Below are 18,463 nucleotides of genomic sequence, written 5' to 3' on the forward strand. Positions count from 1 at the left end.
AGCCTTTAATAGATTCAGTTTCATGCATTTGGCAAGAAAGCTACCTAGATGAGGTTGTATGTTTCATATTTTATTATACCATAAGCACATAATGTGTAGTTATCTCACTTTTAATCCCTAAAATAATTAGTTTCTTTAGTGGGTACAAATTAATCTTGTCATTGCAAAGTTCTTCATCAAATATCCTAATGGTTTAAAGGTTGTGAAATGCTAGATTCTCACTCATCATCCCAACTAAATTTACTGGCTGGTATTCTAATTCCAAAATTCTGTCATTGAAAACCCCATAGAGCACAGTTCTATTGCACATTCATGGGGTCACCATGAGTCAATCAATCAATGGCAATGAAGGATTCTTCCTAAAAAACATATTGTAATAATTGCTTCTTTCTCCCCTCCTTGCTTTCTCCACTAGCATGTACATTGTTCATCAAGGAAAGGACATTCAAGGCTATTATCCGGGGCAGTTGGCAAGAATACATTTTGATTCTAGTGTGACAAGACCTTCCAGGTGAAATATGTTCTTTAATATTAGTTTTCAAGATTTGTCTTGTAATTTCTCAAGTTTACAATAAGTTAAAAATATAAAAAGGATATATGTAGCACAGACAAATGCATAGAGAACAAAGCTTATTAGTATTTACCAGGGTGAGTGGGGAGAGGGGTATAGGAAAATATTGCTTAAGGGGCCTTGAGTATCTGTTAGGGGTGATGAAAACATTTCTACTCTGAGTATCGGTTCCCTTATCAGTTATTTAATAAAGTAATTGATGAAAAATCCAAAATATAGTAAGCACTTCACATAACAATGTCTATTATTTTATTAATTTCTCTTTTGTTAATTACCTTTGATAGTCAATTCTTGATTATCTCTCAAAAAGCCATGGTATCTCTGGTTTAAAGCAATTTAAACTCTGAGTTTGTTCCTGATTGTTCCTATTGGTTGACTAAACCTGCCCCAAAGCGTTCCCAAGGCTATGTCTTTGAGAGATTGCTGGTCTTTCTCCTAGAAGCCACGAGATGGGTTTGAATGGTCAGCCTTGCAGTTAGCAGTCGACTGCTTAACCACTGAACCAGTCAGGGCTCCTTAGTTTCCTAGGGCTACCATAGCAAGGTGTACCCATTCCTCACTTATCAACGAAGTTAGTTAGGTTCCAAAGATTAGGTTGTCATGTAAAAATGGGGTATGACAACATATTTGCCGAGTTACATCATTTGCCGAGTTACATCATTACATGACTGTCAACCCCCTGAGACTTAGGTCCTAGGCAAATTGGCCTTAACCTTACAGCCTTAACCATTACAGTCAGTACTACTCTTGCCTCACACCTTGGTATTTGTTACTGCCAAATACATTGTTAATGTGCAAGATACTCCATAGTAGCTTTTCATTATTGTCATAACTGTGAAGTGTCAGATAACAAGACAGTTAGTGAGGAGCAGGTGTACCACTAATCTGGGTTATAAGAACAGAAATATGTTAGTCTTATAGTTCTGGGGACTTCTAGTCTGGATTCAAAATTATTGCCATTCTAAATCATAGCAATCCTATAGGACAGGCTAGAACAGCTCCTGGGAGTTTCCGAGACTGTAACAGCTCATTATGGGAGAAGAACAGTTCACCTTTCTCCTGCAGAGCAGCTGGTGGTTTCAAAATGCCGACCTTTCTGTTAGCAGCCCAAAGCATCACCCGCAGTACCAGGGAAGATTATTTCTCCTAGCTTTTGGTAGCCTAGGCACGCCTCTTCCCTTTTAGAGAATACCATCTAAACTGGACATCCTACTCCAGTATCATCTCATATTAACTGATAACATTTTCAGAGACCCTGTTTCCAAGGTCACACTCACATTTAGGACTTTAACATAAATGTTGGAGGGGCATAATTCAAAACACAGTGCATACTTAAGAGATGATTAAACTGGAAGTCGTTTGACAGGCTTGTCTGATTTAATTAGATGAATAGAATGCAGCCCAGAGAAGTGAAGCATCTTTTTAAAAAAAATCATAATCCATCCATACATCCATTGTGTCAAACACGTATGTACATCTGTTGCCATCATCATCTCCAAAACATTTTCTCTCTACTTGAGCCCTTGGTATCAGCTTCTCATTTTTTCCCTCCCCCATCCTTCCTCCCCCATGAACCCTTCATAGTTTATAAATTGTTATTATTTTTTCATGTCTTACACTGACCGATGTCTCCCTTCGCCCACTTTTCTGACTCAAATACATCCACATATTAAACTTTTCATAGGACTATGGATACATAAGAGAGGAAATGACAGAACTCACTTCCAGAGGTGCTCATGGTCCGTGTAAACTCTTGACAGTCTTCCTCTACCACACACCCCTCTACCTATGCCCTTCCCTCCACCCAGCCAGTGCTCCACCCAATATTAGTCCTCCCACCAAAGGATGGCTGAGTTACTAGAGACCTCTTCCTGCCTCTTGTCCACGATTAGCCTGAAGAGGAAAACAGAATGTAAATGACAATCTATGAATTTGTAAAGCTTCTGGCTTAAAAAAAAAAACCCAAAACATAGAAAATAATGTAGTTCTTAATGCTGTTCTGGGTCTATCAAAAAACCCATAACAAAGGCAGAGAGGCTGGCTAGGAGTTAAGTAGGGTTATTGGTCGGGTGGCCAGCAGAATGTGGTTCAGAAGCCAGCACTGTCAGTGGCACATAAGTGGCACAGAACCTAGGCTCACAAGAAGTTGGTAATATTCCTCATACAGCTGTCTTATGGACGGCAGTAGACATACTTTTATAGCGAAAAGAGTACACCCACTCTCAAGGCACACATTCTACAACAGCAAGTGCCTGTTAAGCATGAAATCAGAACAAATAGAGGGTAGATGGCCTCGGTGCTTCTCCATGCCTGTCCACAACAGGCTCAGCATCACTCCCTCATCCTCCCTCCACACACAGACCTAGATTATGGGTTTAGTCACTTCACTAAGTGTGCTAAGGCCAGGATGATACAATCATGCAAAAACGATTCCCGTTACTTGGGTTGCACAGAATACTCCTAAATACCAGTCACTAATTAACATTTTCCACATCCATAGCAGCTGATTTTATCACTCTTAAAGGTAAAAGAAGTGCAGTAGAAGACTTAAAAAATACAAAATCACCCATGCAAAATCTTTGAATCACCAAAATAGAAGGGGATATTTGAAATATTTTTTTCTATTTTTTTGGTAACAGCTTTATTAAAATAATTCACATACTGTGTAATATACCCATGTAAAGTATGCAATGCAATTGAAATTTTTTCTAAAAAACTTAATATGTGAGCCTTTTAAATCCTAAATTTTATCATTTTCACGGGAGCATGGTATTCCTAGATATATATCATTGTCTAGATAATCCTCTTCATGTCTTCTTTTACATGGTTGTTATTTATCATAAAAACACTTTGATCAACATTTTTGTTGACATATTGTATTGTTAGAATTGCTAAGATAACATGTATACACAGTTTATTCATTTCTTTTTGGTATATATAGACAGGTTCTAAACTCCAAATGTCTCCTCACTCAGTTAGGCGGAGCAGTTAAACTTCTGTCAAGGCCTTTTGTCCAAACTCATTTGCTAGATCCCCTTCCAAAGTCCAGTGCTCTGTGCTAACCTGCCTCATGTGAATGGACTTTTCTAGATCCCATAGCCTGGTCTTTATACCTCCCCCCCCTAACTTTTTATTGTGAAGTGAGTGTGGTTGTGTACAGAGCAGATACATTTTTCATTCAACAATTCATATGTGGTTTATTTCATGTCATTGAAACATCCTGTATCTCACTTCTTGCCTGTCTCCTGTTGCCAGGCCTCCTTTTACCTAGCCCTTCTGAACCTTGTCCTTGGGCAAATGCTGCCCTTTTGGTCTCCAGTGGTTCATTATTCTAAGGTGTGTGCTTCCCTAGCATGGCTGTTACCCTCACTATTTAGCTAGAATTAAGTCACATGATTGAACTCATTTTCTGAATAGGAGGGTAGCTAAGGGTCTTTTTTTTTTTTAATGATTTTCTGCTTTTTCCACATTTTTCTCACTCTATATGGGACTCTTTAATATGATCATTCCATTCATTTCACTATTAACTGTGATTGCCAGGCACCATCTAGATCTTCTAGTCTGAAGGTCAGAGAGGCTGATTTCAAGTGTTCCACTAATCATTTCCATGCAGCTTACATTTTATTCACTCTTCTTGCTCTGGGCAGGGAGAGACCAATACTTTCACCTTAGATAGCTGCTTATGAGCTTTCAAGACGTTAGCCGAAGTATGATTTAAAACATTGCTTGTGTGGACTATTATTCTAATTGATCTTGGTGTTCCCCCAAACCATGGTCCTGAGCCTCTAGTGCCCATGACTCATTTCCCCGAGGTATTTTGTTATGTCTATGAAGTTTTCATAACTTTGAACCCTACCATATCCACAGATATACTTACAGCATAAGTAAATATGCATATAGAAATTTCCTCTGGACAAGAGGAAAGTCAAAGGAAATAGAGAAAGAACTAAGAGGCAAAGGACTTTATAGGAAAAAAGCACATTTATACAGGTCCAAATACAGGCATGTGCATATTTAGATATATTTATGTATAATAAGGGATGTTCATATGTAAATATATTTACATATAACAATAGGGAAATAGATCTATGTACATATATTTATATGTTAAGTATTAAGGCAGCAGGCAGACTTTGGGCCTTTATTGAAATAGTCCCTCAATGCAAGAACACTTTGTTCTAATAACCCAGCATTCTGTGATGCTCACCTTCCTGACATGATCACTGAAGACAAAATGGGTACATAACCAAATGAGTGAAGAAAGCTGATGGTGCCCAGCTATCGAAATATATAGTATCTGGGGTCCTAAAGGCTTGAAGACAAACAAGCTAAGAGACTCATGGAAGAAGCATAGCGGCCTGTGTAATCCTGAGGTAGATTCAGGTATCAGGCATCAAAATCCAGGACAAAAAATCATATCAATGTGAAGGAGGAGGAGGGCAGAGTAGAGCTCCAAAGTCCATCTGTAGACACTTGGACATCCCCTTACAGAAGGGTCACAAAGAAGAGATGAGCCAGTCAGGGTGCAATATATCACCAACAAAACATACAACTTTCCTCTAGTTCTTTAATGCTTCCTTCCCTGCTCCCACCCCCCACTATCATGACCCGATTCAACCTTACAAATCTGGCTAGACCAGAGCATGTACATGGGTACAGATAAGAGCTGGCAACACATGGAATCCAGGATTAAAAAAAAAACAACACCTCAGGACCACTAATGAGAGTAGTGATACCAGGAGAGTAAGGGGAAGATGGAGGGAGAAAGAGGCAACTGATTACAATGATCAACATATAGCCCCCTCCAACAGAAAGTGGGTGAAGGGAAACTTATAAATTATCAAGGGTTCATGAGGGAGGGGGAAGGTGAGGGAGGGGGGAAATGAGCTGATACCAAGGGCTCAAGTAGAAATGAAATGTTTTGAGAATGATGGCAACATATGTACAAAGGTGCTTGACACAATGGATGGATGGATGGATGGTTTGTGATAGGAGCTACAAGCGCCCCCAATAACATGATTAAAACAAAAAGGCATATCCTCTGTTAAACCTGTGCACAATCATTAGTATTGTCCCAGTCTCCCTTCCACACTTATTCCACCTGAGTTTGTACCATTCATCTCTTTGTAGATGACCATTATTGCAGGATTGTGTTTATAAGAGTATCTGCTTTTGTTACCTTGAACTCACACATTCCCTCCCACTGTCTGCCCTGTCCCCATCCTTTGTCTTTTTGTTGACCTTCTTGTAGTGTTGTATACCCATGTTAAGGGTCTTAATCCACTTACTTAGATGACTGTTAAAGAGGTTGTAGCAACCTATACAACCCTCCCCCACACACGCCAAACCTGTAGAGACACTTCTTCATTCCATTTGGGCCCTTCTTTACTTTGGCCCAAAGGTGTATCAATCTTGGTGGGAGTTCAGGGATTTTCAAACAGGTGTAGGTATTAGTTTGACTAAATGAAAACACTGCTCTCTTGAGAGAACCAGACATGTTTGTCAGCAATGGATACTATGGAAGAGAACCAGAGAAATCTTGGCAAATCCAGTCGAAGGTCTGATGCCAATGGCTCTCCCTGGTTTTTGCATTGCAGGGAGGAGTGATGCTAAAAGGGAAAACGGCGCTGAACGCCCTGTGGCATCTACTGACCACTTTGTGATGGCTGCTCTAGTAGCTGTGCAGAGTCGCCAGTACCGTCTTGCTAGCCTCCCGTCCACTGCCAGGGAGTGGATTTCAGCAGATCAGACAATGGAATGCTTTCCTTCTACTGAGTGTTTAGCAAGCTATTTCTACTTTCATTTAGACCTCTCGTAGACGTGACAATTCCATCCAGGGAAAAAAGTAACTATCGGCCTCAATTAGACCAACAAACTCTCATTCGATATATTTGTTTCCGAAGATATTCAAAGCCTGTGGAACCATGGTATAAAGAGACCACTTATCAAAGAGACTATTCTCTGCCCTTTTACAACACTGGTAAGTCAAGTCAATGGCTCTCTGTTCTGAGAAAACCCTTGTGCGGGTCCCACATCAACATCTTGTCTACTTTCCATTCCAGCACATACTTGGAACCAGCCAAGTTGGAATGGGTGGTGTGCGCCTAGAAACCGAATGCATGTAGAAGATTGTTTCCAGAGTCCTACCTCCGCCTGTCCTATGTACCTGCATTCAGCACAGCAAGGAAGGAAATGCATAAATGTCCTAAGTAGGAGGCAAATTCAAGTCTAACCACTCTTCAATGAGTTACTCATCAATCTTCATTGAGGGAATTTACTCCCTCTCACTCTTTATTTTTAATGATTTTGTGGCAATTAGACCCATTCTACTTATCAACATGGTGATTAGACAAAACATTGGTATGGTGTGGGAGTCTGACTACCTCTTCGCATACGCCAAATTACATTATTACATAACTGCCAGCCCACTGGGAAGCATAGCCGGTCAAGTTAACGCATAACCTTGATTTTTAACCACACAGTCAGCATTACTCTCATCGCCGCCTAAGTCAGCATTTACTGCAAGTAAATAGTCAGAGAGTAGTTTTTCACTATTGTCATAAATGTGAAATGTTCAATAATGAGAGTGAGGAGTAGGTATGCTTCTTATTTGAACATTAATTTCAGAAATTCAAAATGCCTTTTGGAGTAGATGTGTCTACGCTGCCACTTGTGTGAGACAGTTGGAGGGGAAAATCCGGGGAATGGTGGATTTTAGTCAGTGGAACACATTTTGTCATTGACAGGATGTCTAAATCAGCAGATCCCAATATCTGGGGGGCACTGACCATGTGACCTGTACCTAACTGCTACTTACAGGTTGGAGGTTTAAGTCCACCCACAGATGCTATTGAAGAAAGGCCCGGAGAATTACCTCTAAAAAGCAGCCACTGAACACTCTCTGGGGCCCAAGTTCTACTGTGACACACATGGGGGTCATGAATCACCATGAGTCAGAAATGACTAGACAGCAACGAATGGTTCAAGACATGGTCAGTGCTTTGCCTTCCCCCAATTGCACAGCCGTCCATGTCCTGGCTTTTAGCAGTTCTCTAAAGGCTTCACTGGGCTGCATGTCCACTTCCCAGTTTGTCACTCATAGGGTTGCCGTGTTAGCGCTGACTGCTGCTCGGGGGTCTCAGTGCCTTTCCATAGGGATCTTTCAGGGGGGTTACTCGAGTGTCTTGATGGCTTCTTTCAAAAGAATTAATCCAAGAGATTAAGATGGAAATAGCGATTCCTTTCAGATATAGGCTACTCATCACACACATTCAGTGTGGAAGGCGGATTATACAAATCCATGCAAACCAGGTGGTTAGAATCATTGGGAATCATCTTGGAGGCTGACAACCACAGTCCGATTTAGTCATTTATTTTGTACCCATTATGAACTAAACACTGGGGAGACAGAATAAAATTAATCCCTGCTTCTATGGACCTAACATTTGGGTGGGAAATTAATAGCATAGCCCAGTAAAGTTTAGGTAGGTAGGTAGGTAGATAGATAGATAGATAGATAGAAAGATAGAGCTACTTATAGGGGAAATAAATAGTGTAATTAAGCAGACCTACTTTAAAGGAAAACCTGTATACAACATGACATTTCAGTTGGGTCCTGAAAAAGAAGAATGTGTCACTTAAACAGCATTTCAGTAAAAGAAACAGGAAGTACACAAATCTGAGAGCAGGAAAGGGCTGGGCATCTTTGAGAAAGGAAAGGAGGCCAGTAGAGCTAGTGAGAAGGGTAAGGTGACTGGACAGTGTTCTAAGAACAATGGGAAGACATTACAAATCTTTTAACAGAACACATAGTACTTATATTTTTAAAGATCACTCAGGATGCATTTAATACAGTAGTTTGGAGAGGGATAAGAGAGAACACATGAACACCAGTGAGGAGTCTATTCAGTAGTTTAGACCAGAGATGACGGTGTCTTGGATCAAGACAATAGAGGAAAATGAAGAAATGGATCCCACACTTATTTTGGAAGTGACATCAATTGTCGATTGTGTAGAATCTCATTCATTCATACTCATTCCTTCGGGAAATAAACTGAGAAATTATTCTATGCCAATCAGTATGCTAGGTTTTAGCAATGATACATGAGGCAAAATCAGACACATGGTCTCTATATTCAAGGAGTTTCGATGGTGGAATCCGTTAGAGAACAGACAAAAGTCCAGCTGTCATAAACAGATGTGACGCACAAGTTATTTGTCAGTTACTTACTGTCAACTCGTGGCAGCCTCAACTGTGCAGAGTAAAGGGCTCCACAGTTTCCAAGATGCTTCAGAAGCAGATCAGCAGATCTTATCTCTGAGGTGCCTCTGGGTAGTTTCGAACCACGAATCTTTCAGTTAGTCCAGTGCTTAATCATTTGCCAAACCTGTGGTGTTACAGGACTGTATAATAGGATGTCAGAGACAGTGTCCCTGAGGAAATAACGAGAGAGGTGCTGAAGTATGAATCAGAAGTTAACCGGTACAGAAGATGCAGCATGGCCCATGGCCCTGCCGTGAAAGGGACCGTCGGATATTTGAGGATCTAAATGAGGAGTGTTCGGGAAGCAAAGAAATCAAGAGGGATCATGGTCAGAATGTGGCTGGCAGGTGGTAAAGGTTAGAACAAGAACTACGGGTCAGGTTTAGGATTTTGGCCTCTAGCCCGTGACTAATGGAAAATAGTTGAGAAATATAAGGGGAGGGATACGGTGACGTGATTAAAATTGGATCTTGGAAAGATGACTCTGTAACGGGAAAAAGAAAAGGGGATAGGGAAGGAAGTAGAGTGAGGGAAATGTTGAATTATGGAAGTCAGGAGGCCATTGTAGTGCTGGTAAGGAAATGTTCTTAATCTCCAAACCAAAAAACTCACTACCATTGAGTAGATTTCAACTCATAGCGACCCAGTACATTATTAGAATCTTGAAGAGTTTTTTTTTTTAATATCCAGATATCGCCAATATAATCTACACCAAGGATCTCCTGGTGGACTGATCTGGAAAGTGGCACAGAACAGTGAAAAAAAACTAGGGATTGTTAAGAGCCAGCTAAATAGGGGGTCAAATATGGGTTCCACCTCTTACAAACTGTGTGAAATTGGGCAACTTAATTCCTTTGAGAAGGTTATAATAACATAGATCTGAGACTTGCTAAAATGTGAGTTAATATAAATAAAATACCTATGGTGCCAGCACCGCATGTAATGAAGTTCTTGTTAGAAGGCTATCATCGAAACATTAAAGTGGTTAGTTTATTGAGCTGAGAGCAAAATGTAACAGTTACTGTGTTCCTCGCCCTCCTCGAGCCCTGGCCTTAAGAAAGTCAGTTCTGATCATGATTTAGGACTAAGAGGTTAGTAAGACAAGAGAATTCCAATGAGTATGAATGGGAACAGCTGTGATTTGGTATTAAATGATCCAAAGTTTCCCCTCGATAATACAGAATTTAAAGGGCTAAGCTCTGGAACTAGGGTATCAATATGCAAATTTACATATTTTATTTTATTCAAACTTGGTAGACTTAAAAAATATGCCTCTCAATCAGAGTCTGAACCAAATACATAAAATCCCACATGTTTGAAACGGATTCCTTTGTATTAAGTCCCATACATTATTTTGTTACTGGGCATGATTGTTGTTCAAATGACAATGTATTAAAATTTAAGAATAATTTTTCTTAAAGTAAGTCACAATTTATTTTTCATTCCAGATTGGAACCAGCGATTAAGCCCGGTATCATCAACTCCTGGACCATTTAACTCATGGTCAGAGTATTACTGAAGAGAAATGTGACTCTCAGAGAAAATGTTTTCAAACTAAAGTAACCATAGCATTCAAACAAAGTAACACTTGGCATTCCTAAATGATTCTTTTAGACTAAGATAATTGTAGCTGGCCTACTATCCTAAAATCTTTACATATTGAAAATGATCTTCAAATTAAACTGGTTAGTCTATCTAAAAGAATCAAGACCCAGCATTAGAAGGCTTGTTATCTTTCCTGAACCCACTCGCAGACTCGCTGCTGGGGCTGGCAAACTGTCTTGTAATCAGTTTCATTTGTGGACCAGGCACGAGTATCATTATATCTCCTTAAATTAGATTCCCTGTTGGACTCCAACTGGGCAAAGATATAGTGAAGCTCGATTTGCAGACAATATTTAATCGAGAGAGAACCCACGAAACGACCATTTGAAACCATTGAGGGGTTTTGTAAAGTAGGGTACAAGCTTAACAAGCAGAAACTTGGAGCGCTAACTACTCCGAGGTTCATGACAAAACGTCGGTATTGAAAGCAGCGTGGCACCAGACTTGTTCTTGTTAGATGCCGTGAAGTTGGCTGTGCGTCACGGCAGCCCCTCGTGTGCAGAGTAGAATGGCACTTCGCTGGGTTTTAAAGCTGTGTGACCATCAGAAACAGATCACCAGTCTTCTGATTTACTTTCATTGGGTTTGAACTGCCAACCTTTTGACTCGCAGTTGACGTACATAGATCAGAGGTGCCCGTTAATTAAATGAGGACAGTTTCTCAACAATGGTGCGGGCACGATGAAGTATCCACATTCAACATGATACGCAAGACTCTTATCTCAGATGGGAAAATCAACTCAAAATGGATCAGAGGCCACCGTGCGAGCTGAATCACAAGATGTTTAGAATCAAACATAGGCTAGAATCTCCATGACGTTGAGTTAGGCAAAGATTGCTTAGATGCAGCATTAAAACAATCTATAACCTGGATTAAAAAAAAGGATACAATGAAAGGCACAGTTAAACAATGAATGACAAGCCACAGACTGGAAGGAAAGAGTTACAATTTATATATCTGATAAGGAGTCCCTGTGTGGTGTCAATGGTAAACGCTCAACGATTAGGTTGGGTGGAGTAAGGCTTCCCAACATAGGCCAGCCCTTGCAGGTGTAGTGTTGTGATGGGAAAATTCCTCAGTGCAACTCTCCGGGCCTTTTTCCCAAGAAGGTAGTTCTCCATCACCTAAGAACTTCATGAACACCTGTGATCAACATAGTGTCCTTTAGAACCCTCTCAAGGTTGCTGCTCGGACTCACAAAAACCAGATGCCATAACATTCTGAGCTAACCTCTCTGCTTTGAACTTAACTGACCCAGGCAATTCTCTCAAAAGTTTTTTCTGATTAGACCTCAGTTTCTGGATCATGTTGGGAAATTCAAGACTTGTCCCCAACTTCAGATCCCTTCCATAAGATTGTCTTAAAAGACTAATAGAAAGGTCAGCTCTTCGAGCTTCCTGATGTTCATTCAATGCTTTTGGCACTTATCTGCCCCCAATGTTGTGTTTGCTTAAGGTTAAAACCATCACGCCATGTAATACCCTGACTTCAGCAGCTAGTGCAGCCATATCAATTCAAGTCTTCGTTCACCAGTTTCTGGACTTAAGCCACAGTCTTTTCATTCATCGAAGTAGGTCTTCCATCTCTGAGGTCGCCCAGACCATCCTTGGAATGCTTTATCCCTCTAACCCAGTGCCTCTCAACCTTCCTCATGCCGCGACCCTTTCATCCCGTTCCTCTCGTGCTGCGATCCCCAACCATAACATTACTTTCATTGCTACTTTATAACTGTAATTTTGCTACTGTTACGAATCAGGTGACCCCTGCGAATGGGTCGTTAGATCCCCAAAGGGGTCTCGACCCACAGGTTGAGAACTGCTGACCTAAATCGTTTTATGTGGAACAACATTCCCCTCAATTTAATGCAAAGCTTCAATGAGAAGATGTTCACTTGAGTTAAGACTCTACTCATAATTAGGGCTTAACTGAAAAAAATTTGTTTTTCATGACATAAAAAAGTATTCTTTTCTTTGTTGGTATTCTAACGTGTTTAAGACAAGTGTATGAGGGGCTTCAAAACATCTGTGGAACAATTCCTTTGTTTTAATTTCCCACAAACTTTTTGAAGCTCTAGCACTTTATTGAACCATCCGCCGATGGCAGACATGCTTAAGCACATTTTATGCGAAACAAACCGATGTACGCATGAATTGGAACCCTACGAGCAGTACTTTTGGACTCTCATGTGCAACTTCATGAGCACAGTTCAAAAACTTTCTTCCTCCATTCTTCTATTCCAAATTGTGTCCAACTGTAAAAAACTTTATCATATGCCATGTGTTATCTCTTGACCCATTTTAAAGTTTCACTTTTTAGTATTTTCTGCATTTAGATTGAGGTTTTTCTGTGTCGTCTAGCCATTGTTGTCGGGGGTTTTTGTTTTGGGTGGTGGGATGTGTGTGTGCATGTTTCCCATCTGTTTTGTATGATTTTCTGTATATGAAACCCAGGCTAGGTAAATCTATAGGGATTACTGTATATACTCGATTATAAGTCGAGTTTTTCAGCACATTTTTAATGCAGTTTTTGTGGTAAAATTAGGTGCCTCGGCTGATACTCGGGTCAGCTTATCCTCGAGTACATATGGTAATCATGGCATGGGAGGATGGGAAGGAATGGGAAGCTAACCAGAATCTGTTCTGAAATTGGTTGTGGTGATAACTGTACGATTCTTAATATGATTGAATAATTCAACAATATGATGTGCCAATAAAAGGTTTTATTTTAAAAGAATATATTCCCTCCAATTTTCCCGTATCACTTTCCTGTTAAAATTTTTATAATTTAGTTTTCATTCTATCTTATATGCATTATTTTGTGTTCTGAGACTGTTTCCTCTCAATAGTTGTGCTGTCATCCTGTTTTTACTTTAATGCCTCGCTTTCCAACTGAAATGAAATGCTATGTTGAACACGCATGAAGTTTCCACACACACAGGCACCTAGTTCTGGAATGCCAATTCAACTGCCCTCATGCACTTGTTCTTTCTCACACTATAACTACATTATTTTGATTGTAGTTTTAACCTCTTGTGGGACAAACGTACTCTAAGTGTCAGTATAATTTTATCTGGTAACAAAGAACCCTTGGATGATCTGATGGGAATAGCTTTAAATTCATGTACTAATCTGTGAAGAACTGACACTCCTACTTTAGCCTATCTCTAAAAATAAATACCAAGTAGGGCCTCTCCATATTACAATATTTTGTTCTGTTATCCAGGTCTCGTAGTAAATTTCCAAATTATAGTGCACATTTAAAAATGTTAGCTATTTTTTTGTCATTGCGTTTTCTAAGTCTATATCAACATGTGCATTTATAAGCATGTTTTTATTTAGAATCCCTTCATATAAAAAGTTATGGTTGTTTGCTTAGTCTTAAGATTTCCTCCAAGTCACCAATATCATCCGCTCCATGAGTCCCTTGCCCCTTCTGTTTCTCCGACATCCCAACTTCTAACTTTCCTCCCAGCAGTTGACCTTTGTGTTTTACCCGTGTCTGGCAACTCTTCTGTTTGAGCTCAGTTTAAATGTTACCTTTCCTAAAGGTTTTCTCTGACCTTTTTAAAAATTGTTAGATTTTTTTCCCCACAGTACCCTGCATTTTTCCACCAGTGTACGATCTAAAATGGCGACCCCACTACTTCTCAGGAAACCTGCCAACTTGTTGCACACCTATCAGTGCCTTGCAGACCTAACAGACGTACTGGCTCAATAAAAAATGATGTAAATGGAATAATCTATGAAAAGATTGAACTATATCTGAAGAACCAAACCTCTCTTACCAATCTAATGAGCAAAGTGCTTGTCTTTAAAAAACAGGGAATACTGTTTTAAAAGTCTCCGAGAATGGATTCTTTATATCTGCTTCTAAGCTAGTGGTTCTCAACATTCCTAATGCCGCGACCCTTTAATACAGTTCATGTTGTGGTGATCCCCCAACCATAAAATTATTTTTGTTGCTATTTCATAACTTTCATTTTGCTACTGTTATGAATCATCATGTAAATATCTGATATGCAGGATGTATTGTCATTGCTATAAATTGAACATAATTAAAGCATGGTGACTAATCACAAAAACAATATATAATTATATATTGTGAAATGAAATTTTGTCGTGTAGCATGGGTAACAGTCTTCAGCTCAGGTACTCGTATGTGGGAGGATCTTCATGTGGGCGGACCCGCCTGGAGACGGGTAGCGGTGTCTTGGTTCCTAAGACAATGGGAAATAAGTTTTTTCCGATGGTCTTAGGCAACCCCTGTGAGAGGGTTGTTCGACCCCCCCCAGAGGGGTCGGGACCCACAAGTTGAGAACTGCTGTTGTACGCCATTAATTAAAAAATACAATAATGACAGTATCAACAATCCAATGCTAATAAGCCAAAAAGAATGTAAACCTTTTTAAAAAGCACTCTTGTTAACTTCTGTTTTGGGTAACTAATCTAAAGTTCAAGTAGGGAGAGGAAAGAGTAAGAAGAAAAAATCTCATTTGTTTTCATCAGAATCTATTTTATTTTTCTCTACAAGGTATTACTGCGCAGAGTTAATTTGTAAGTTCATCTGAGTTATATTTTTTATTTGAGTTCAACAAGACTGCTGTCAATTTAGAATTGTCTTGGACCACGTATTAATAAAATGAAGTCCAGTGAAAAATGAAAGATCTCACCAAGATTGTTTTTTGTCATTCTTCCCTTTATCCTCACACCCAAGGATCCTTCACATGGCAGTATTATTAAACGTTACTTTTCTTATGAGAATAAATACACAATACACAAGTGTACTAGAAATATTTGGTTCTTTTTAATCAGCTATCGATGGTATAATAAAATAAATTTAAGTGGCTCCTAATTTAAACATTTCATTGAAGGATAACCTACCACACAACATGTTATGCCTAATGGTAAAAAAAATGCCTCCCCCTGCCCAAGGGGGAGATATAAAAGGCATGATCAACATTAATAAACAATTTAGGTTCATTTGGACATTTACAGATGATTTTATAGGCAGGTGAGCAGGCATAATGAAAAACTAATCCAATGTGTTCAGGAATAATGGTAAAATAAAGGAGAGACAAACAATGCTATCCAAAATTAAGGGAAAATCTAGCAAATATCACAGTTGATCTTTTTATGACTTAAAAAAATAACATTAAGACATTTTTTGGAGGGGGAAAAAAGACAGATGTTTTGCAGAACACTTTTTGAACACAGAATTAAATGTTCAGTGTATTAAATAATTTACAGAGAGAACTAAGTTCTGTATTCTGTACACATTAAAGGATGGTACCCCCTCCCCTGCTCGAAGGTCAATTTTGCAATGGTCTCACCAGAAAATAAGTTCACAATTTGAACAGAATTTACAGCACTACAAAAATCAACAGAACCCTCAGGAGGGGTTAAAAAAATTAACAGAACCCTGTCCTTTAATAATGTTTCCTAAAAGCAAAACTTATACTGACAGAATTGAATGATCAGAATGTAAAAATATTTGTGCAAAACTGCAGTCATTGTAATTACCATATAAAAGTAAAACTTAAGAACACACAAATGCCAATAATTAAACACTACATTGAAAATAACTTTGAGATTTCAAATATGAACTATGCTGTGACTACACATGACAGGAAACGTGGCACCATGAGCAGCAGGAGCAACAGAGGACTCGACAATGATGCTGGCTGAGGAAAGCTGACCCTGGGATATGCCAGAGTTCACTTCCATGACAGCATCCATCCTACAAGACTGGAAACAACTGCACAGCGGACAACTCACTTCAGTGTCTTTATTCTGGAATTTGCAGGCCATAAATGAAATGTTTACCAAAGTTATTTCCCCCCCTCTCTCAAGGAGTGTTTCTTGCGTCACTGAGAATCCTTAAAAGAGTTGAATCATAGACTCTCTGGATTTACCTACACCGATCCACTTAACTGGAAAACAAACAAAAAAACAAGTGTAAGTTCATTTATAATGTCCAATCTTTGGGATTAAGACATCACCATTTAAATTCTCTCTCCATGCGAAGGAGCCATAGCGGTGTAGTGGTTATTCATTTGGCTGGGATCCACAGGGTCAACAGTTCAAAACCACCTGCTCAGAAGGAGAAAGCGCCATCTACTCCCATAAACACTGACAGCACTAGTTCTACCCTGTCCTGTGAGTTGGCTATGAGTTAGCGTTGACGCGGTGGCATTGGAGTTTTCTCCACACTAAGTAGAATAAGTAGTTAAGATATATATAGCACAGGATAGTTACCCGATTTAATTTCATGGTATCTACAATTTCTTAATTCCTAATAAGGACAATACTGTATTGGCTGAAATTAGCAGAGACTTAAACATTAATAAAGTTTCAGATAACTCAGGGGTGGGGAAGATGGTACTGAAGTGTCCTTGTAACTTTTACATCTCAGAAGTAGAAATACATAAACCAAGAAACCATAACAACTGACAACTGACTCATAACAACCCTATATATACAGAAGAGCATATTATTATTATTAAAAGATCATTTTATTGGGGACTCTTACAACTCTTGTTACAATCCAAACATGGATTGCATCAGGCGTGTACTGTACATGTTTGCCTTCATTCTTTTCTAGGCATTTACTTTCTATTGAGCCCTTGGTATCAGCTCCTCTTCCCCCCCTCATATCCCCTTGACAGACTATAAATTATTAATTTCATATCTTACACCAACCACTGTCTCCCTTCCCCATGTTTTCAGTTGTTCTTCCCCCTGGAGAGGAGAGTATGGCTGTGTGTCCACCACTGCAATCGGTTCCCCTTTTCTCCCCCCACCCCCACTTCCCCTATCCTTCTGGTATCGCCATTCCCACTCCTGTTCCTGGATTCCGGATGTCATGAGCCCCCATCTCTCATCTATACCTGTGCCCATGCTCCGGTCACACTAGACAAGAGTATTATTTGACATTGTACAGTCTTCAGAATTGCCACTGGACTAGCCCGTGGGACTCTCTAATCATCTGTATCCTATGGTTTTAGATTATTCTCGCGTAATCAGGAACCGGGATACTTTACAGAAGCCACTGCTAGCCTCATTGAAGCTTATGTTTTAAAAACTGGTGCAGAAGCAAAGTGAGAAGATAAGCTTATTGAACTGAGCAGCAGGCTGGGAGAGGCCGCTGGTAATATAGAAAACAGACACACGTTTGAAATGACCATTGAGTAAACTTAGTCTGCCATAACATTATATTTGGAAGACAGCTCCTACCAATGTCCTTTTTCTTGTCTTTCAAATTTCCAGCATGAAAATTAGAGGAAACAAAAGGAATCTGTCAGAAACACTTAATATACCTAATTATTAACCATAACATGGTTATGCCCGGCCACCTATGTTTAGTTTGCTGTTGTTTAAAGACATTCATCAATTCTTTAAAATGAGACTTCCTGCTTTCTGTACATATTATTTCCTGATGTCTAATCAAGACACTCCCCTCCATTTATTCTCCAGGGCTGTTTAACCCCAAATGAAAATCCACTCTGGGTGATGGTGATAATACAAAAGGATGTGTGTTCTTAAAAGAAAAAAGGAATCAGTATGAATGTCTTAGATCTAGAAAAACCAACAAAACTAAAGACAGGGCCAAAATGTGTCAGAAGCAATCTATTATCTTCATCATATGAAGGATTACTTAAAGATGAGCAATAATTTATTTATGCCAAGGAGTACAATTTTCTAAGTCTCCCTAGGCATCCATGCATATTGTGAGCACTCTCTAAATGTACTAATGATAGGTTAAGTCAAAAACAGAAAAAGTAAAGCTACATTGTGCATTAAATGTTTCAATTTACCTGGAATTTGAAGCTCATCCTCAATGAAGCGAACATAATTTTGTGCATTAACAGGTAGCTCTGTAAATGTCCTTGCATTTGATATGTCTGTGTTCCATCCTGGGAGAGTCTTATACTGAACTTCAACTTTATTTAAGACTTCTTGGTTTGCTGAAAATAAAGAGTAAGCATATTTGCTCATTGTACACAATGTCTATTATAAAAAAATTT

The 18,463-nt window shown here is 39.4% G+C and overlaps 2 protein-coding genes across 2 annotated transcripts in view; one reads left to right on the forward strand and one right to left on the reverse strand.

Annotated features, from left to right (window-relative positions):
- Nucleotides 1-416: 416 nt before the first annotated feature.
- SPMIP3 (sperm microtubule inner protein 3) lies at nucleotides 417-10,353 on the forward strand. Its single transcript, XM_075542680.1, has 3 exons — nucleotides 417-511; nucleotides 6,475-6,551; nucleotides 10,283-10,353. The coding sequence occupies exons 1-3, from the start codon at nucleotides 417-419 to the stop codon at nucleotides 10,351-10,353; spliced, it is 243 nt and encodes an 80-aa protein (XP_075398795.1).
- Nucleotides 10,354-15,466: 5,113 nt separating this feature from the next.
- ADSS2 (adenylosuccinate synthase 2) overlaps nucleotides 15,467-18,463 on the reverse strand; it is a 53,533-nt gene continuing 50,536 nt past the window's right edge. Inside the window, exons 12-13 of the mRNA XM_075531250.1 lie at nucleotides 18,254-18,403; nucleotides 15,467-16,369 (exon numbers count right to left, since the gene is read on the reverse strand). Coding sequence (XP_075387365.1) covers nucleotides 16,317-16,369; nucleotides 18,254-18,403 — 203 coding nt within the window. The 3' untranslated portion in view covers nucleotides 15,467-16,316. The remainder of the gene's footprint in view (nucleotides 16,370-18,253; nucleotides 18,404-18,463) is intronic.

Source organism: Tenrec ecaudatus, chromosome 1 (genome assembly GCF_050624435.1).
Source record: "Tenrec ecaudatus isolate mTenEca1 chromosome 1, mTenEca1.hap1, whole genome shotgun sequence".
In the NCBI taxonomy this organism is placed as follows: Eukaryota; Metazoa; Chordata; class Mammalia; order Afrosoricida; family Tenrecidae; genus Tenrec; species Tenrec ecaudatus.

Bases quoted from the DNA above. Each gene is read 5' to 3' on its own strand.
- SPMIP3 (XM_075542680.1), top strand. From the start codon at position 417: ATGTACATTGTTCATCAAGGAAAGGACATTCAAGGCTATTATCCGGGG. The intron at 512-6,474 runs GTGAAATATGTT...TTGTTTCCGAAG, and splicing joins AGTGTGACAAGACCTTCCAG to ATATTCAAAGCCTGTGGAAC. The intron at 6,552-10,282 runs GTAAGTCAAGTC...TTTTCATTCCAG, and splicing joins TCTGCCCTTTTACAACACTG to ATTGGAACCAGCGATTAAGC.